This window comes from Pseudophryne corroboree, chromosome 3, assembly GCF_028390025.1.
Source record: "Pseudophryne corroboree isolate aPseCor3 chromosome 3, aPseCor3.hap2, whole genome shotgun sequence".
Classification (NCBI taxonomy): Eukaryota; Metazoa; Chordata; class Amphibia; order Anura; family Myobatrachidae; genus Pseudophryne; species Pseudophryne corroboree.
In genome coordinates this window covers 697,252,644-697,274,766 of record NC_086446.1, presented here as the reverse complement: position 1 = coordinate 697,274,766, position 22,123 = coordinate 697,252,644, and the positions used below count along the sequence as shown (strand labels likewise).

Below are 22,123 nucleotides of genomic sequence, written 5' to 3'. Positions count from 1 at the left end.
GCCTCTTAATCTTTCTATGATTTATGATAAACTCAGCCCGTCAGTACCACAGCCCTTGACGTGGTCTCTACTTACAACTACTTTACCCCTTTCCCCACGGCATGATGTACTGACATTGCAAGAACTCTGTAGGATCCCCAAATCACAATCATAGGCAAAACAACATTTCCAGGTTACATAATGCACATTAAACATTAGTGTTTCTTGCACTTGCAGACTGCATAATGGGAAAGGCACTATGATGTCAAGTCCTGAATAAATGTATACAATGTGTCAGTTTTAGGGATGAGTTTCGGGCATGGGACCCCCCAGGGTTGATGTGGCCTGGCTGCCGTGGGGCATCACATTGTAATATTTAATTCAGCACCTTATTATTTTACTATATATGTAACACCTATTAACAATACCTCTCACCCATCTAACCCTTTTAACATATCGCTTATGCTTCTTACTAACACGCTTTAACCTCTCACTATTGTGGCGGCTTGGGGCATTTGGCCTGTGCTTACTTGTGGAAGGGGTGTGTGTGTGGGGGTGTTTGGGCACTGTGCCCTGGACTTGTCTCTTAGCATTAGGGACCCACCTGATGATGAGGTCACCTCTGAACGTGGTGGGTGGACCCATATACGGTCTATGGGGTATAGTCAATAAGAGTCTGATCCATTCCGACATGCATTTGTCGGAATGGATCAGACAACCCCTATTCAAAGAGTGGCCAAATCCGACCATCGTATTTGGCCGCTGCAGCTGCTGCTCCCCGGCACCGCTCCCCTCACCCCGGAGCGCGAGATCATCAGCTCGGCAGGGTGGATGGAGGAGGCGGCGGCAATGTTAATCCGACTTTTTACAAAGTCGGATTGACATTGTCGGAAACGGGATCAAAACCTGTCGAATTTGTTCCCCTTTCCGACAGAAACACGCGGATCGGTGGCTATTCCGCCGATCCACGTACATTCAGACAGCTTTCTGACAAGTCGGATTTCCAGACTTGTCGGAAAAAACGAGGCCACATTGAACAGGTTGGAACCCCTTATGACCTAAACCTGTCGGAAACTGCAGTCTTTCCGACAAGATGGCAGTTTCCGACAGGTATTGAATACACCCCTGTATGGTTATTAGCAGTGCTTGGTGCCAAGGGTGCGTGCCTGCAATTTTCCTTCTGTGTAGAACTACAAGTCTCAGCATGTCAGTACCTCTCATTATGCTTGGAATTGGGTGTGCAGTCTAGCCCCCCCACATCAAACATTCTGCACTGATTACTGATGGTCTCACAAACCTCCTCAGAAACTCACAGCAATCCGTGAGCCCCCCCCCCCCCCCCCAACAAAACCCTCCCAAACAAACTGATGTTGAGCTGCAGCTAAAAATGGGATATGTATAGCTACTAAATATAATATCCACTAATCACAAAGCCATGGAGACAGAAGAGAAGTATGGTTTTTTTTTTTTTTTTTAAGGAATGTGAAACCTGCATCAAAATGTTACAAGAGACGAACAAGACTTTGAGACACGAGTAAAGTGCCCTACAGACTCGGCGACCCGCTGCCGAGCTGCCCAACCACTGATACAGCAGACAGGTGACCTGGCGGTGGGGAGGAGGGGGAAGGGGGTAGTTGGGTGGTGATGGGGAGAGTGAAGTTTCTTCACTCCCCCTGTCACCGGCTCCATAGCAATGCATGCGGATATGGACGTTATTGTCCATATTGGCCTGCATATTTAAACGAGCCAGCACCAGCGATGAACGAGCGCGGGGCCACGCATCGTTCATCGCTGGTGCCTACACACTGAAAGATATGAACGAGATCGTTCATATCTTTCACTGTTATCGACCAGTGTGTAGGGCTCTTTAATATTCCCAAGCAGTTGGATTTCCAAAAAGATTTCCATAGTAGCAGCTACAATATTAGCACATGTATAGGTATCTTTACCATTATCGCCATTGGCAGCCAGAAAACGTCTCACAACCCTCTTGAACTGGTGAATTGTGGCATCATCAGGTATTTTGAGCCCCGCAGTGTGCAGCTTCACATACAGGATAGTTTTAGGTAGATCCTTAACACAAAAAAAATAAAATAAAAAAAAAAAAACAATAAAAAATGGTGCCAGTAAATTAACTGTCATCATCCACGGCGTTTCAGTCACTTGTCTTTACCTTAGTGGTGTAGTAGCGTTCAGTGTTCGTCAGGTCTATAATTAATCCAAGCTCTTCATTCTGCGTGCGAATTGCGGTCACTAAATCTTTAGGGGTAAACTTTTGGTTCTGTGTTACCCGCTGGTTTGTGGCCTGGAAGGAAGATGAATCTTATTAGCAGGTCACTGTTTTACAAATATTTTAAAATGACAAAGATAGAGGATACCGAGGGCTCAATCCGATAGGCCGTGACCTACTCGCATGTGTGAATATGTGCCGCACTTACAGTACCGCTGAATTCATGGATTTTTATTCACAACCACTTAGAGCTGCATACGAAAATCTGCGAATCTGTGTCGAAATAGGGCCGTGAGTTCCATTGCTGGTGATCACATGTTGATGCAGCACCAATTCACCCCCATCGTGAGCGGGGGCGAGTTAATTTGATTGAGCCCCTACAATTATAGTATTAAGAACACAAGTCTATAGCCAAAGTGAGAACTCGTGGCGCTACCGTAACCACAAACACATTCAGAAAAGGATGGTCTAATATTCACAGAGACCAAGATGAAATCCACTTACATAGATTTGAAACTGGATTCTAGAACAATAAAAGAAATAAACACAATAGTGTAATAAGGAATGATAAAAATCAAAAGCGTGCTTTTATTGGTTCCACTCACATAGATGAGGTTAATCTGTGCATATCAACCTCATAAGAGTATATCCAGGCGTCACCAGCAGGGTAATGGTTGAGATTAATCTATACGCAACATCGTCATGAGAGGAATATCCAGGAATCGCCCACAAGGTACTGAAGACTTAAAAAGATGAATATAGTGCAATACAGCCTTAAAAGGAACAGAAAGCATGCTTCTGAGGAAGGTCTTAGGACCGAAAACGCGTTTAAGCAATTTTCTATTTGGAATTCTTGCGCTCTTAATACTCGGTTAATCGGCTCCACACCAAACGTCTCTGACAATTGGGATTTTCTTTTGGATGCAGAGGGATTTCGGGTCGACATAGCGGCAGGATACCAATTGACACACCATCTGATTGGTGATATATGCCTTTTATGTTTTTTAAATTGTGAGTGCATATTTTTTATTAAATTCTGTTCCTTTTAAGGCTGTATTGCACTATATTCATCTTTTTAAGTCTTCAGTACCTTGTGGGTGATTCCTGGATATACCTCTTATGAGGTTGATATGCACAGATTAACCTCATCTATGGGAGTGGAACCAATAAAAGCACGCTTTTGATTTTTATCATTCCTTATTACACTATTATGTTTATTTCTTTTATTGTTCTAGAATCCAGTTTCAAATCTATGTAAGTGGATTTCATCTTGGTCTCTGTGAATATTAGACCATCCTTTTCTGAATGTGTTTGTGGTTACGGTAGCGCCACGAGTTCTCACTTTGGTATTTTCATGGTGTATAGGTAAAGTCGTGGTGAAGGCTTATTTGTGGGAACACGGGCTGTCATTGTAACCTGTAAGCGCAGTTCTGGGACAAACTTTGTAATTTTAAAACAAGTCTATAGCCCACATCAGGGTATTGTAAGTACATTTAAAGGTTTACTAAAAATAAGAATTTACTTACCGATAATTCTATTTCTCATAGTCCGTAGTGGATGCTGGGACTTCCGTAAGGACCATGGGGAATAGCGGCTCCGCAGGAGACTGGGCACAAAAAGTAAAAGCTTTAGACTAGCTGGTGTGCACTGGCTCCTCCCCCTATGACCCTCCTCCAAGCCTCAGTTAGGATACTGTGCCCGGACGAGCGTACATAATAAGGAAGGATTTTGAATCCCGGGTAAGACTCATACCAGCCACACCAATCACACTGTACAACCTGTGATCTGAACCCAGTTAACAGTATGATAAACGTAGGAGCCTCTGAAAAGATGGCTCACAACAATAAACAACCCGATTTTTGTAACAATAACTATATACAAGTATTGCAGACAATCCGCACTTGGGATGGGCGCCCAGCATCCACTACGGACTATGAGAAATAGAATTATCGGTAAGTAAATTCTTATTTTCTCTGACGTCCTAGTGGATGCTGGGACTTCCGTAAGGACCATGGGGATTATACCAAAGCTCCCAAACGGGCGGGAGAGTGCGGATGACTCTGCAGCACCGAATGAGAGAACTTCAGGTCCTCCTCAGCCAGGGTATCGAATTTGTAAAATTTTGCAAACATGTTTGCCCCTGACCAAGTAGCTGCTCGGCAAAGTTGTAAGGCCGAGACCCCTCGGGCAGCCGCCCAAGATGAGCCCACCTTTCTTGTGGAATGGGCTTTAACAGATTTTGGCTGTGGCAGTCCTGCCACAGAATGTGCAAGCTGAATTGTACTACAAATCCAACGAGCAATCGTCTGCTTAGAAGCAGGAGCACCCAGCTTGTTGGGTGCATACAGGATAAACAGCGAGTCAGATTTTCTGACTCCAGCTGTCCTGGAAACATATTTTCAGGGCCCTGACTACGTCCAACAACTTGGAGTCCTCCAAGTCCCTAGTAGCCGCAGGCACCACAATAGGTTGGTTCATGTGAAACGCTGAAACCACCTTAGGGAGAAATTGAGGACGAGTCCTCAATTCTGCCCTGTCTGAATGAAAAATTAGGTAAGGGCTTTTATATGACAAAGCCGCCATTTCTGAGACACGCCTGGCTGACGCCAGAGCTAACAGCATGACCACCTTCCATGTGAGATATTTTAATTCCACAGTGGTGAGTGGTTCAAACCAATGTGATTTTAGGAACCCTAAAACTACATTGAGATCCCAAGGTGCCACTGGTGGCACAAAAGGAGGTTGTATATGCAGTACCCCCTTGACAAACGTCTGAACTTCAGGCAATGAAGCCAGTTCTTTCTGGAAGAAGATCGACAGGGCCGAAATTTGAACCTTAATGGATCCTAATTTTAGGCCCATAGACAGTCCTGCTTGCAGGAAATGCAGGAAACGACCCAGTTGAAATTCCTCTGTGGGGGCCTTCTTAGCCTCACACCAGGAAACATATTTTCGCCAAATGCGGTGATAATGTTTCGCAGTTACATCCTTCCTGGCTTTGATCAGGGTAGGGATGACTTCATCTGGAATGCCTCTTTCCATCAGGATCCGGCGTTCAACCGCCATGCCGTCAAACGCAGCCGCGGTAAGTCTTGGAACAGACAAGGTCCCTGCTGGAGCAGGTCCTTTCTTAGAGGTAGAGGCCACGGGTCCTCCGTGAGCATCTCTTGCAGTTCCGGGTACCAAGTTCTTCTTGGCCAATCCGGAGCCACGAGTATAGTCTTCACTCCTCTCCTTCTTATGATTCTCAGTACTTTTGGAATGAGAGGCAGAGGAGGGAACACATACACCGACTGGTACACCCACGGTGTTACCAGAGCGTCCACCGCTATTGCCTGAGGGTCCCTTGACCTGGCGCAATATCTGTCCAGTTTTTTGTTGAGACGGGACGCCATCATGTCCACCTTTGGTTTTTCCCAACGGTTTACAATCACTTGAAAGACTTCTGGGTGAAGTCCCCACTCCCCCGGGTGGAGGTCGTGTCTGCTGAGGAAGTCTGCTTCCCAGTTGTCCACTCCCGGAATGAACACTGCTGACAGTGCCACCACATGATTTTCCGCCCAGCGAAGAATCCTTGCAGCTTCTGCCATTGCCCTCCTGCTTCTTGTGCCGCCCTGTCTGTTGACGTGGGCGACTGCCGTGATGTTGTCCGATTGAATCAATACCGACTGACCCTGAAGCAGAGGCCTTGCTTGACTTAGGGCATTGTAAATGGCCCTTAGTTCCAGGATATTTATGTGAAGAGACGTTTCCATGCTTGACCACAAGCCCTGGAAATTTCATCCCTGTGTGACTGCTCCCCAGCCTCTCAGGCTGGCATCGGTGGTCACCAGCATCCAATCCTGAATGCCGAATCTGCGGCCCTCTAGAAGATGAGCACTCTGTAACCACCACAGGAGAGACACCCTTGTCCTTGGAGATAGGGTTATCCGCTGACGCATCTGAAGATGCGATCCGGACCATTTGTCCAGCAGATCCCACTGAAAAGTTCTTGCATGGAATCTTCCGAATGGAATCGCTTCGTAAGAAGCCACCATTTTTCCCAGGACTCTCGTGCATTGATGCACTGACACTTGGCCTGGTTTTAGGAGTTTCCTGACTAGCTCGGATAACTCCCTGGCCTTCTCCTCCGGGAGAAACACCTTTTTCTGGACTGTGTCCAGAATCATCCCCAGGAACAGCAGACGTGTTGTTGGAATCAGCTGTGATTTTGGGATATTTAGGATCCACCCATGCTGACGTAGCACTACCTGAGATAGTGCTACTCCGACCTCTAACTGTTCCCTGGACCTTGCCCTTATCAGGAGATCATCCAAGTAAGGGATAATTAAGACGCCTTTTCTTCTAAGAAGAATCATCATTTCGGCCATTACCTTGGTAAAGACCTGTGGTGCCGTGGACAATCCAAACGGCAGCGTCTGAAACTAATGACAGTTTTGTACCACAAACCTGAGGTACCCTTGGTGAGAAGGGTAGATTGGGACATGGAGATAAGCATCTTTGATGTCCAGAGACACCATATAGTCCCCTTCTTCCAGGTTCGCTATCACTGCTCTGAGTGACTCCATCTTGAATTTGAACCTTTTTATGTAAGTGTTCAAGGATTTTAGATTTAAAATTGGTCTCACCGAGCCGTCCGGCTTCGGTACCACAAATAGCGTGGAATAATACCCCTTTCCCTGTTGTAAGAGGGGTACCTTGATTATCACCTGCTGGGAATACAGCTTGTGAATAGCTTCCACTACCGCCTCCCTGTCGGAGGGAGACGTTGGTAGAGCAGACTTCAGGAACCGGCGAGGGGGAGACGTCTCGAATTCCAATTTGTACCCCTGTGATACTACCTGCAGGATCCAGGGGTCCACTTGCGAGTGAGCCCACTGCGCGCTGAAATTCTTGAGACGGCCCCCCACCGTGCCCGAGTCCGCTTGTAAGGCCCCAGCGTCATGCTGAAGACTTGGCAGAAGCGGGGGAGGGCTTCTGCTCCTGGGAAGAGGCTGCCTGGTGCAGTCTTTTTCCCCTTCCTCTGCCCCGGGGCAGAAATGAGTGGCCTTTTGCCCGCTTGCCCTTATGGGAACGAAAGGACTGAGTTTGAAAAGACGGTGTCTTTTTCTGCTGAGAGGTGACCTGGGGTAAAAAGGTGGATTTTCCAGCCGTTGCTGTGGCCACCAGGTCCGATAGACCGACCCCAAATAACTCCTCCCCTTTATACGGCAATACTTCCATATGTCGTTTGGAATCCGCATCACCTGACCACTGTCGCGTCCATAACGCTCTTCTGGCAGAAATGGACATCGCACTCACTCTAGATGCCAGGGTGCAAATATCCCTCTGTGCATCTCGCATATATAGTAATGCATCCTTTAAATGCTCTATAGTTAATAATATACTGTCCCTATCAAGGGTATCAATATTTTCAGTCAGGGAATCCGACCAAGCCACTCCAGCACTGCACATCCAGGCTGAGGCGATTGCTGGTCGCAGTATAACACCAGTATGTGTGTATATACCTTTTAGGATATTTTCCAGCCTTCTATCAGCTGGTTCCTTAAGGGCGGCCGTATCGGGAGACGGTAACGCCACTTGTTTTGATAAGCGTGTGAGCGCCTTATCTACCCTAGGGGGTGTTTCCCAACGTGCCCTAACCTCTGGCGGGAAAGGGTATAGTGCCAATAATTTATTAGAAATCAGCAGTTTTTTATCGGGGGAAAACCACGCTTTATCACACACCTCATTTAATTCATCTGATTCAGGAAAAACTACTGGTAGTTTTTTCACACCCCACATAATACCCTTTTTTGTGGTACTTGTAGTGTCAGAAATATTCAATGCCTCCTTCATTGCCGTGATCATGTAACGTGTGGCCCTACTGGACATTACGTTTGTCTCCTCACCGTCGACACTGGATTCAGTATCCGTGTCTGGGTCTGTGTCGACCATCTGAGGTAACGGGCGTTTTAGCGCCCCCGACGGTGTCTGAGACGCCTGAACAGGCACTAATTGATTTGCCGGCTGTCTCATGTCGTCAACAGTTTTTTGCAAAGTGCTGACACTCACGTAATTCTTTAAACACGACCATCCAGTCAGGTGTCGACTCCCTAGGGGGTGACATCACTAACACAGGCAATTGCTCTGCTTCCACATCATTTTCCTCCTCATACATGTCGACACAATCGTACCGACACCCAGCACACACACAGGGAATGCTCTGAAAGAGGACAGGACCCCACGAGCCCTTTGGGGAGACAGAGGGAGAGTTTGCCAGCACACACCAGAGCGCTATATATATACAGGGATAACCTTATGTAAGTGTTACTCCCTTTATAGCTGCTGTTTTATATTAGCTGCCAATAGTGCCCCCCCTCTCTTGTTTTACCCTGATTCTGTAGCAGGACTGCAGGGGAGAGTCTGGGAGCCTTCCTTCCAGCGGAACTGTGAGGGAAAATGGCGCTTGTGTGCTGAGGAGATAGGCTCCGCCCCCTTCACGGCGGCCTTTTCTCCCGCTTTTTTTAGGAAAACTGGCAGGGGTGAAATGCATCCATATAGCCCAGGAGCTATATGTGATGTATTTCTTTAGCCATATAAGGTTTAAACATGTTTTATTGCGTCTCAGGGCGCTCCCCCCCAGCGCCCTGCACCCTCAGTGACCGGAGTGTGAAGTGTGCTGAGAGCAATGGCGCACAGCTGCAGTGCTGTGCGCTACCTTATCTGAAGACAGGAACGTCTTCTGCCGCCGATTTCTCCGGACCTCTTCGCTCTTCTGGCTCTGTAAGGGGGCCGGCGGCGCGGCTCCGGGACCCATCCAGGCTGAACCTGTGATCGTCCCTCTGGAGCTAATGTCCAGTAGCCAAGAAGCCCAATCCACTCTGCACGCAGGTGAGTTCGCTTCTTCTCCCCTTAGTCCCACGATGCAGTGAGCCTGTTGCCAGCAGGACTCACTGAAAATAAAAAACCTATTTAAACTTTTACTTCTAAGCAGCTCAGGAGAGCCACCTAGCTTGCACCCTTCTCGTTCGGGCACAAAAATCTAACTGAGGCTTGGAGGAGGGTCATAGGGGGAGGAGCCTGTGCACACCAGCTAGTCTAAAGCTTTTACTTTTTGTGCCCAGTCTCCTGCGGAGCCGCTATTCCCCATGGTCCTTACGGAAGTCCCAGCATCCACTAGGACGTCAGAGAAACTAAAATACAAATTGATAAACAGGCACCTTGAACATATTGCCATTGTGTGCTTATGCGATACCTACACAAAACTCTTAACACCATCATTAATTCTGTTATCAGCCGTGGTGGCTCCAGAGTTTAAGGTGCGGTATGATGTCACCAGTCATATTGTTGACATTCAGGTCAACATAAAAATATTGACATGGTCATAAAATCAATGGGTGGCACAGCTTTTCTGCTTGCAGGAGCAGAGACCTCCACATTGACTTAATGGAATTGTACATTAACATACTGCAGTAAATTTGCCACGGATGCCTACAACTACAGTCACTTTGAGTCCGACTCAGAGCCAACTTTACATATTTGTGCATATGCTGACACAGACATACAGGGATACAATGCTTTTTATACTATGGAAAAAGATACTGGTTCTCGTCATCACCTACAGTTACAAGTTTACACAAGATGTATAGTAGTTTCCGCACTCTGGATTTGTGTTCAGATGCTAATTTAACGCATTTCCAAAATGTCACTGATTCCTTCCTTTTTCTTTAGTTCAGGCATGCCCAACCTCGGTATAAAGGCATAGGGGTATATTCAATTAGGGTTGAAAAAACAGTTTTCGACTTTTTAAAGGTCGAATCGTGATTCGACCTATTCAGTCCCAGCAGTTTTTATTCGACAAGTCGTGGAATTCGACTTGTCGAATAGTACATGAATCGGCGGTATAGCTGCCGATTCACGTACTTCGACAGGATTTCCGACCATCTCAGTCCGACATATAAAAATTTCGGACTGAGATGTGGGACACAGAGGAGGAGAGGGGGGGGGGGAGCCACAGGGAGACGGGGGACAGCCGCGGGCATATAGGGGAGATCAGCGCTACAGCACAGCGCTGCAGCAGGATGCCACACAGCCGCGCCGCTCACGGCAGCGTCCACCCGGCTCCAGCAAGTGAGATCACGCTTGCTGGAGCTGGGTGGACACTGCCGTGAGGTCGGGCGGCTGTGTGACATCCTCCTGCAGCGCTACTGTAGCGCTGCTCTCCTCCGTCTGCCCGCGGCCGTCTCCGCTGGCCCCCCCCCCCCCTCTCCTTAAAAAAGTCGAATTGAGATGAGATTTGAATAGGTGTTGTCGGATCCATTCCAACAAATGCATGTCGGAATGGATCAGACCCTAATTGAATATACCCCATAGTAACCGTTCAGGTTTTAGTGCTAATCACGGTTGCGCACAGTTTATTTAATTAGTATATCAGTTATTTTGATTTAACCAGCTGTGCTGAAGGCTGGGGGTGTACTACGTTATACCGACGCTCGGGATCCCGGTGCCCAGCATACCGTAGCCGGGATCCCGAGCGCCGGAATGCCGGCAGCGGTTATTCTCCCTCCAGGGGGGTCGTGGACACCATAATAGTTGTCGGTATGCCGACTGTCGGGATCCCGGCGCCTGTATGCTGTACGCCGGGATCCCGACAGCGGGCATATTGAATGCCTCCCGAAGCCTGGATATCCCTAAATCCTGCACTGTTAGTGTGCCCTGAGAACAGACCTTGGGAATGCCTGATCTAGTTGCATGAATCAAAGTTTACACCAAAAAAAAAAAAAAAAAAAAAAAAAAAAAAAAAGGAAAAAGTACATATTGTGGGAGCATCCCACAATTTCAACCCTCCCATTAACAAAAAGTTAACTTTTTCTCAATCTTACCCCTTTCAACGGCACTTTAAAGGCAATAAACCGAGAGCCGGGGACCCGCAGTCCAACTGACCTCAAAGAGCGCCATCTGTAGATATAAAAATTGTGTGCATTTAGTACTTCAAACCTTAATTTTCAGCTGCGAAGTAGAATCACAAAAACCTAATGAAAATTATTAGGACATTTCTGAAAATAAAAAGCACATTATGGCTCCAGGTCACCATTCTTCAGAAGCAAAACCCTTATACCTTTGGGTTTATTCATGTTTGGAAAAAGTCTATGTTTATAGATTTTGAGGTTTACGTCTACTGAATATGCATGAGTAATAACCAAGGTACTGCAAATACAAGCTAACAGTGAAATAGATGCAACTAAAAACAAAAACTGTAGCTGATATGCGGTGTGTCTGAAGCAGCTGGATAAAAAGGAAGTATATTCCACTTTTGATTCCGGCTTACTTATTCTGCAAAGGTTCAGTAAGATGTCTGGATATTCTGTACAAAGATTATTATTTATCTGCACATTTGCATGTGCTGACACGAGCGAGGCGCTTTCATTAAATGTTTATTCCCCTGGCCCAGAATTCTTCAATTAATATGTATCCATCAATTGGCCAAATCTCCCGCATTCAATTTGCCAATTCCAGATCCATGTGTCTATGACTATTGGCAAAATCCACCTCTTAGAAATCCCCCACTTGCCGATTCCGATCATTTCTGGTTTGGAATCGATTAATGGAGGATATCCAGAATGTTGGGCTTTGACAATCATCAGGCACAATCATAAGCAAAATGCAGAATTTAGCAGATAGGTTGTTGATGATGATGTATGGGCTCAAAGCCATAAAGAGTGGAACTCGCTTACCTTACCGGGTGTGGATGATTCAGAGATACTTTTTTGGACTATCTACTTATAACTCTTTCACATCACTATAGCAGAACGCAACCTGGACTTCTACACGTGTCCTTCCTTTGTGTGACCCACTTGAGACCCCTATCAGACTGGAGGCCCCGACACAGCATATTGCCGTAACAATGATGTTACCGCTTCACATACAGGGGTCGATTGGAGATCAGATGATCTCCAAGTGAGGCCTGCTCCTATAGTGTAAGCAGGTAACGGGTCACATTGACCTGGCACCCCGGATCCGACCAGTGATTAACCCTGCTTTAAACACTGGTTGAAATGCCAGGTTGCTTGAATCGGGATATTTCCTTAGGCCTCTTTCACAATGCACAAAAACCCAGGTAACTGGGCATTCACGTTATTTTTGGCAGTGTGAAAGGGGTATTATACTTATATGCAGAGTTTTAAACATCTGCTTTACATCGGCAACATAAGAATCTGGTTTATGCTGTATATTCATACAACTGTACTTTTATTAACTATTTGCTTCCCTTTAGGAGATGTACAGCACTGAGGCCATATTTAACTACACTCCTGTAAACGTCTGGGAGACTACTGAAATTTGGGGGAATCAACCAAACTCCTGGAAGAGTGGGTGGCTCTCCTGCCCACTGTGGGCAGTATGAAGTGTCCATGGTGAGGAGGCTCGGTCAATATGATGCAGTTTTAGGATAATGAGGACTAATGACTAAGGGCACCTGGTTTCTCCCCCATCAAAGCTCAGCTGCCTCTTCCTTCAGAGAGGAGAAAAGTATAGGTAGGAATGTATTAAACATAACATGTCAACAGGCTCTCTACTACAGCAGTACCAAGTCCTTTTCAGCATTTGGGGGGTGCTGGATACAAAGAGCCAGATTCTGAAGTGCACTGAATTCCAGTCTCTGCTGCATCATTTTTCGCACTGCCCGTGCAAATATATGTGGAACACACACACACACACACACACACACACACACACACAGTGTCTCAGTTCTGCCTCTTGCACAGGAAAAACCAACATCATTTGCACATCGGACTTCTGGGCAAGCGTCAGGTTTCTCAGAATGGCCATCTAAAGTAAGACGCCGGAACCGGTGAATGCCGACAGATACACGCCTGCAGTTTTGTCGCCACTGCCCGTTGACTCCTCCAAATGGCTGCTGTCTGTGAATCAATCTTCGTCTTAATCCTGTCTGCAAACTTTGTCACAAGAGCATCACAGTGCACACGCAGTACTAAGACCATCAGGCATCTGTGTCCGAATCAGCATTACGTGCTCCTCTGAGGCATCCCCAAAAAGCATAACATGTCAGAGAAATGAGGAGGTCAGATTGTAAGCTTATGAGTAGGGATCTCTCACCTATTACCCGGTCTCATATCTTTTACTGTTCTGCTCCAAAAGACAAAGTTCAAAGGAATATGGTGATTTTATATAAATAAATGTTAATCAATAAGCATCAGCGGCGGACTTGCTGCAAACAGCCAATCACGAGCAGTTGGCTAGTGCTTGTGACATGACTGGATTTGCACATGCCCTGATTTTTTTTTGACTTGGATGGATGTCAGTCAATGTCCCTTTAAAATGTAGTTCATGCAGAAATACATAGAGCTGATCCAGAGATGGGAGCAAAGAAACATAACAGAAACAGTTTTGAACCTGGACAAAACCATATTGCACTGCAGGTGGGCCAGATGTAAGATGTGCAGAGAGATTTAGGCTGGGTGCCTTACCCGTCATCACGATGACAGAGCAGATGATGAGGTAAAAATACACATTTACCAATTGGCAGCTCGATATGTTGGGCCATGCGTCACAACTAGGCAGGCATTTCAATTTACCTGCCCTGCTGTGACATCACTCCCTGCAGCCAGTGTACGGGGCAGTTGGCGGATCATCCATACACACAGCCAGATATGCCATCAGCACATGTGGTGCCGCATGGTCGACGCAATGTCTGTCAATTAGATTGTTCACAGGTATATCGACTGAACATTATTATTTACCTATTATAAGAGAATCTCCTGGTATTATTCAACATTCTTGTTGCTTGTAGTGTTCATTTGAATAAGCTGAACCAATGCAGTAAATCACACACACAAAAGATATAGGGGAGGTGAACCAGATAAGAAAGCTGCTAAATCTGCCTAGCATGAAACTTCTTCCACAACAATCCCTTACCACAGGATAAAACCACAACTAACATTATAAATCTTAGAGTAGGGTTGGCTCGTCTAAACCAAATCCCATTATTATGCTGTGAGAACTGGTATAGAGTCGTGACTATTTTTTTTAAAGCCTGTTATACTAAAAAAACTAGTGTTTTTATTAAAACTGTTTAATGCCAGTGGCATGCCCAGTGCAAGTGCTTAGTGTGTGTAAATTACTTTTACCATTTTTATACTACTATTCAGATTTTCTTAATTATAAGTAATAAGACTAATGCTTAACATTAACTTGTTCTTAGTTTCAATCTGAGTGTACTTTGTATGTATTAACAGGTTTAGTCTATCTACATGTATTCAGATGTAATAGGAATAAGCTGTAAAAATTTGATGTGTTTTTTTGAGATGTATAATAAATAAAATCAAAGCCTAATAACATTATTCATGTTAGAAAGCAATAAAACATGGTCAATCATGGTGTCTAATACATGATTCATTAGTTTTTATTAAAACATTAACGGAAATTTTTTTTTTTTTTTTTTAAAACCCAAGAAAGCGTTTTTTGTTTTTAAACCTGGTTTTGCACCCCTTGCATTGCAACATGGCTTGTCCAGGTGCAAAGCTGCTCGTCATTTTTGCTTTACTCCCAACTCTGAAACAGCCTCATAGGGGGGAATTCACTGCTAACTGCAGCGCTGGACCTATCCAATTAGCAGGGTTTACCCAGCGTGCAAGTCCCCAGTGTCGGTCTGAACCTCCGCATAAAAAACCCAAGGTATCCGATTATTTAGCCACTTGGCTTCGCTGGATAGAGTTCAAGACCACTAAGACCTATGCTGATTACGCACCCCTGAATACACACTGAGGATGGAACTTGCTGATGCCTCCTCTCTGGTTTCTGAATGATTTACGTATGTGACCTATTCCACCCCCCTCCCCCTTTTTCCCTTTCTTCCCCTTGTCCACCCCCTTTTAATTGTTAATTGTTTCCAGCTGTTTGCTACCTCAAATATCATATGGCTACCATGTTAATGAGTGATACTGTTACGAAGCGCTCTTTATTCCAGATATTATGTCTTCTGTTGCATGATATATAGCGTAGGATGACATATATATGTCTGTTAACCTCTTTTTTCTTCTTTCTCTTTGTTGTCATCCTTGTAACTACAATCACCATGCTATGAGACTAATGTCTACGTTTTATTTTTTGGACATATGTACTGCACTATATGGAAACTGTTTAAATTTGCAAAATGAAAAATAAAGAATTAATAAAAAAAAAAAAAAAACCCAAGGTAACAAAATCTGGAAGCGCAGGGAAAAAAACAATGCATGTGAATACAGATTTTTCGGCACAGGAAAAAGCTATTCAATTGAATAGCCTTTCCCTGTGCTGCGGGGATTTTTGTCACCAATTACTCACAGGGTAATTGAATACCCCCCATAGAGTCTTCATTTAAAAAAAACCCATTGTTTGAATTGTAACAACCTGTTTGCTCTATTTAAACACTCTCAATTACACTCGTGCTATAAGAAAGCATACACAGAAATCATTCACCATCGACATGCCTTCTCAAAATAACGCAATTGCAGTCACACCGGACACCATGTTTTTCATCGCAGCTGACATCAGACGCATGCCCCGAAAACAGCCATGACACGACTGCATTTTCCCCAACCACTCCCCACAAATGCCATGTTGCCTCCCACAAGCCGTCACTTCCTGTCAATCACTTCGCGTACACGCAGTCTGCTAAAAATCACTCAGTGCATACGTTCTCACATTTGCAAATGATAGTGAGGCCCACAATCCCATAGGACCATGTACAAAAATCTGGGAATCCGGGCAAGATTGGGACATTTACATTAGGAGTCAGGACCATAAATCCTGTATGTATTAAGCATGCCACACATTTAAACTATTGCTTAAGCTCCAAGCCACAACATACTGATCCATCTATTTGTCACTGGACCGATTCAAACGTCACGGGCAAACAGCAGTCACATTCCTGACTACATTCACCACCATGACCAATAATGATCCTAGTGATTTTATTAGCATGATTATGGGCACGGAGGTGGTTTTATAAATGACCGAATTGCCATTCCTGTCCCAATACAGTATCTACAATAGACATGCATCGTACATGACTGCACAACTGCATGAACTAGTCAAAATATGAGCACACATTCAAGTTACTTAACGTGTAATACAGCCATGTTGTCTTGTACAATGGGTATGCATCATTAAAATTACTATTTGGGAGTGTGCAAAATATTATTTTTAGATGGATGAAATGGTGATCAGGGAATATGATGCCCTAAATGCAAGCTGGCAGAAAGCCTGCCACATTTTATGCCCACATGCAACATTTACTTTCTTTTTTTGTGATCTCTATACACAACTCAGTGGATGGAGAAGGACAGAAATAAGTCTCAATGGAGCAATAATTATATGAAGAAGTATTTATTAACATTTATATAGTGAACACATATTAGCACTTTACAGGTAAAACGTCATTATTCACAAGTGCCTGCTCTCAGCTGAGTTTCCAGTCTATATTCCCTATGCCAAGGACACAAATCTTTGTCAAGGTGCATACACACGGTGAGATTCGGGCTAAGCACGATTCTCACTATGTGACAGGGGCTAGGTCGGCATCGCAAGCATATAATGACTGTGCTTGCGATACTGACTATGTGCGATTTTGGCTAAAGTGTCAATTTTGACTATCTTCTATAGAGATAGTCAAAATTGACTTGCCTGCACAGTCTATCTAGGCTTGCGATGCCGACCCCGCGGGACCGCGCATCGGCATCGAATCGGGATTGCAAGGTGACTTTCACCTTGCGATCTGCACTAACTTTTCTTACGATTTTGACTATATAGTCAAAATTGTAAGAAAATATCTCACCCTGTGTGTACACACCATTAGAATCCAATTAACCTACGGGTGTGTTTTTGGACTATGGGGGTCATTCAGACCTGATCACATACTAGGTTTTTTTCACTGCGCTGCAAACAGGTCAGAACTGCGCATGAGTATGCGCAGGCACATCGTACAAGTACAAAGCGATGGATTGTACGAAGAATCTGTTCGCACAGCCGATCGCAAGGAGATTGACAGGAAGAAGGCATTTGTGGGTGTCAACTGACTGTTTTCTGGGAGTGTCTGGAAAAACGCAGGCGTGTCCAAGCGTTTACAGGGCAGGTGTCTGACGTCAATGCCGGCCCCTGACAGGCTGAAGTGATCGCAGCGGCTGAGTAAGACGATCTGCTCGTAGCAGTGCAAAAATCCCCTAGCGAGCAATCAGGTCTAAATTACCCCCAATGGGAGGAACCGGGGCACCTGGAGGAAACCCACACAAGCAATGGGAGAACATGTACACGCCACACACATAGGGACCTGGTTGGAATTGAACCCATGACTCCTGCGCCGTGAGTACTAGAAGTATAAATTACAGGGGCTGGTGGATTCTAAAGTGGCAGTAGGCTGGAAGTGACTAAAGAGGGGCATGGAAAAACTTGGATGTCAGCACTACCACGAGTAGCCGGTAAGAGCATAGCCAGGCAACAGAACTTCCCATTCAAATTGATTCCATCATTTGTTGGATGTTGTACTTGCAGCATACAAGCCAGGTGCCGCATTCATATGCCAGAAAACCATAAGTGCTTTTTAATTGGGTGAACTGCAGATCTTTTTAGTATATATAGCCATTTAATATTTCACATACACTATTAAATACATATTTTGTAGGGTTTCTATTTAGAATATTAGCCAAACCCAATACCCCCCCTTCACACTGAACTTTGGAAATACAGTAAACATGGGTCGTTTGTCAGTGTGAAAGTGTCGACCCAGGTTGTATGCCAGGTCCGCGACCCTGGTCATGATGAGGGTTCGCTTTGGTCTAATTGTTGTAAGTAAAAACAATGAATGTTTAATCTTGCTTTACTGGCTAGCACCAACACTTCACCACTGACCAAACTACCAAAATAAAAGTTCAAATTGTGTTGCTCTCTTCATATCCAATAGGACTTGGCTCTTCTCAGTGCCACCAAAACAGCTCATATATGCTTGTGCGTGGACTCTACAAGGCTACTGAAGGTGTCCTGTGATATCTGGTACAATAATATTACCAGATCTTTTAAGTCCTGCCAGGTTGAGCCGCCACAGATAATCATATCCCAAAAGATCAATTATATTGACATGTGGTAAATTTGGAGGTCAGAGCGACCTGTTCCCCAAATAATTTTCGAACAATCTGTGCAGTGTGGCCCGGAGCATTATACTGCCGGTAGAGCCCACTTCCATTAAAGAATGACATGGCCATTAGGATGCACACTCGTCTGCAATAATGTTTAGGAAAGTGAAAACGTGTCAAAATAACACATGAATAGATAAAAAAAAAAAAGTATCGATCAGCCCAAGCAACTTTCTTCCAAGAACCAGTTCAGACAGTCACATGTCCATTGTAGATGCTTTAAGCAGTAGACAATGGTTAGCATAGTCAAACTGGCTGCAGACACAAGTGTTCCACGCACTGGGTTGTCGTCACAATACTCCTCTCAATCATTAAAAAGTTTGATTTGCACCTCTGTAGCCCTTCTGTTGGTTGTTACTGGATGGTATAGCTTTTGTTGATCCCTCACATCAAAGAGTCTTGTCTGCATTTTTAATTTCTTCCCTCCTCACATTACTGTCAGTAGGAACTCATCACAGATGACCTTGAACACCTCACAAGTCATGTCGTTTCAGAAATGCGCTGATCCAGCCATCTTGCAATAAAGATTTGGCCCTTATCAAAGTCCCGCAGGTTTTTACACCTGCCCATATCTTGCTGCATTTGACACATTAATTAAGAGTATCTGATTTCATTTTATATTCTATTATAATCCCTAACCTTGACATGGACGATTGTTATAGCATAGTTCATCGCTTCTTATGGGAGTGGTCAGAATGTTTTGGTTCAACAGTATAGATATACCTTTATACAGCATCAGAGTCAACACAATAACTTCTTAGTATATAGATTTAAAATATACCATAAGACAATGATTTCCAACCCCATTCCTTACGTACTAGTAACAACGCATGTTTTAAAAGTCTCCGTATTACAACTGAAATAAATCAGCTCGGGCAGTCACCAACCTGACAGGCTCACAACGGTAAAAACTGGGGTTAAGTTAAGGCTGGGGTGAGGGCTAGAGTTATGCTGCGGTAGGGGTGGACTAAGGTTAAAATATTTACGGGGATCAGTCAGGATTTTGACTGTTAGGACGACACTGTAGGCATTCTGTGCGTCGGGATAGTGACTAAGGATATCGTTAGCATCTCATGTGGATCTTTTAAAATGCATCAGCCCGTAATAAACACACGTGCACCAACTAGGAGATATGTAAAACATGCACTACTCAGGGTGAGGACTGGAGATGGGAAACTAAGTGTAGTGTAGAAAAAAAAAATAACCAACCCAAAACATATGTACACACAGTTACATTAGACGCAAATGCAATCCCCATAGCAGGATTTGGCAACACACGGATTAAATGGTTTCCATATTAAGTGTTGCATTTCTGTAGAATCACAAATATACAATGAGTTCTACACAAATACTTCCTAATCAGTTTAATTTTGGGGGGGTTATAACATGGCAAGGGCTTGGAACAATGCAGGATATTCGCATGCAGTTAGCATTAAAGTGTTATGACTCAAGCAATGACCAGGATTAGGCCGCTACCCTTTATTACACACTATGTAAAAGGCAGTTCTATTATTTTTCGGTTTTATTTAAAACGGACATTAATTGCAGGTGATTTTGCCCACCAAAAGTACATGAGTAGTCATTATAAAGGCAGCCTACAAGAAGTAAAATGGAACGGTTTGTTAATCTCTCAAATAAACTGGTTGACCAGGCCAGAACAAACACTGTGCTAAACAGAAGCCCATTTACAAAAGGGCCTTTAGTGTAAACATATTGTATTTAGTTCCATTTTTGCATGACATTGACAAAACAAACACTGACAAGTCCAAGGACACAAGTGCAAAAATATAATGGTTACATTCACATTATATAAACAGAAACAAAAAAAAAAAAAAAACACAACAACTCTTCTTCTGATCCCAGCGGTAAGAAGTTGCCGTGAATCTGGTGCTCCAAGTCACTGAAGGTAATCGCTGCACATAAGACTTTCTAGATCTACTGTGACATAAATATAAAATACAGGTGTTTTAAATTAAGCACAAAAATCACTAAAATGACCCACATTGTGTATGTGTAGTTACTCCGGTCAGGTCTTCACTTGCTATACATTAGATAAAGGCCAATAAAAATTCTAAAAGAAATTCATATAGAACACTGCACAATCTGAACTAACTTCACATACATGTGTAGAATATGGAATTAGGTAGTCATCATGCTACTGGTGTAGTTGTTACCTCCATCCTGGCAGATTGCAGGGAAAAGGTGTACACAAAATAAAAAAATAAATATAAATAAATATACACATAGGGGTCAATTCAATTCACAGACAGTTGAATAGCGCTGGGAATTAGCTCCCGGCTCTATTCAATTCAGCTCAAATTGAGTCGGCGAAGGCCCGTTCTCCTGGATTTAACAGGTTAAATTGTCGGGAGAACGGGCAATCTCCAACTTAACTCCCCGCTGCAATGCTGATTCCCAACAGAATCAGCCTCGCGGCAGCATTCTTGTAGGATTTCTTCACTCATCCTCCGGGGGTGAGAGAAGAATTCCGGACAATTGAGTGACACTTGACGCTGTATTGAATAGCGCCAGGAGCTAACTCCCGGCGCTATTCAACTGTCAATTGAATCAACCCCATACAGTATATAATAAAATCGCACAATCTTAAAACCCAATGTGCAGGTGCCGGTCAAACCACTATATAGTATAAAATAAAGTCTGTTTGGGCTAATCTCGAGAACCACTGGACAGATTTTGATGCGGTTTTCACAACTCTAGACAGCATTTGTCAAGGAAGGTTTAGGTGTATGAAACATTAACCTGACAAAAGGGAGCCTGACTATTTTAGTAATAAGAGTAAATGTGCTGACAGCAAAGTGAAAAACACTTTAAACCACTGGAGGGCAGTGTTGGATAATTAAATTTTACTGACAAAAGCATGTTGCTAAATGGCATACAAAATAAATCCATGTCACAGGAAGACTTCTGGGTGAAGTCCCCACTCCCCCGGGTGAAGATCGTGTCTGCTGAGGAAGTCTGCTTCCCAGTTGTCCACTCCCGGAATGAACACTGCTGACAGTGCTATCACATGATTTTCCGCCCAGCGAAGAATCCTTGCCACTTCCGTCATTGCCCTCCTGCTTCTTGTGACGCCCTGTCTGTTTACGTGGGCGACTGCCGTGATGTTGTCCGACTGGATCAACACTGGCTGACCCTGAAGCAGAGGTCTTGCCTGACTTAGGGCATTGTAAATGGCCCTTAGTTCCAGGATATTTATGTGAAGTGACGTTTCCATGCTTGACCACAAGCCCTGGAAATTTCTTCCCTGTGTGACTGCTCCCCAGCCTCTCAGGCTGGCATCCGTGGTCACCAGGACCCAATCCTGAATGCCGACTCTGCGGCCCTCTAGGAGATGAGCACTCTGTAACCACCACAGGAGAGACACCCTTGTCCTTGGAGACAGGGTTATCCGCTGATGCATTTGAAGATGCGATCCGGACCATTTGTCCAGCAGATCCCACTGAAAAGTTCTTGCGTGGAATCTGCCGACTGGAATCGCTTCGTAAGAAGCCACCATCTTTCCCAGGACCCTTGTGCATTGATGTACTGACACTTGGCCTGGTCTTAGGAGGTTCCTGACTAGGTCGGATAACTCCCTGGCTTTCTCTTCCGGGAGAAACACCTTTTTCTGTACTGTGTCCAGAATCATTCCTAGGAACAGCAGACGTGTCGTCGGAATCAGCTGCGATTTTGGAATATTTAGAATCCATCCGTGCTGTCGTAGTACTACTTGAGATAGTGCTACTCC

At 44.6% G+C, this 22,123-nt stretch overlaps 1 protein-coding gene across 1 annotated transcript in view; it reads right to left on the bottom strand.

Annotated features, from left to right (window-relative positions):
* Positions 1 to 22,123, bottom strand: part of LOC135056627 (uncharacterized) — a 97,520-nt gene that overhangs the window by 33,190 nt on the left and 42,207 nt on the right. The window contains exons 2-4 of the mRNA XM_063962033.1: positions 11,074 to 11,149; positions 2,153 to 2,284; positions 1,929 to 2,052 (exon numbers count right to left, since the gene is read on the bottom strand). Coding sequence (XP_063818103.1) covers positions 1,929 to 2,052; positions 2,153 to 2,284; positions 11,074 to 11,149 — 332 coding nt within the window. The remainder of the gene's footprint in view (positions 1 to 1,928; positions 2,053 to 2,152; positions 2,285 to 11,073; positions 11,150 to 22,123) is intronic.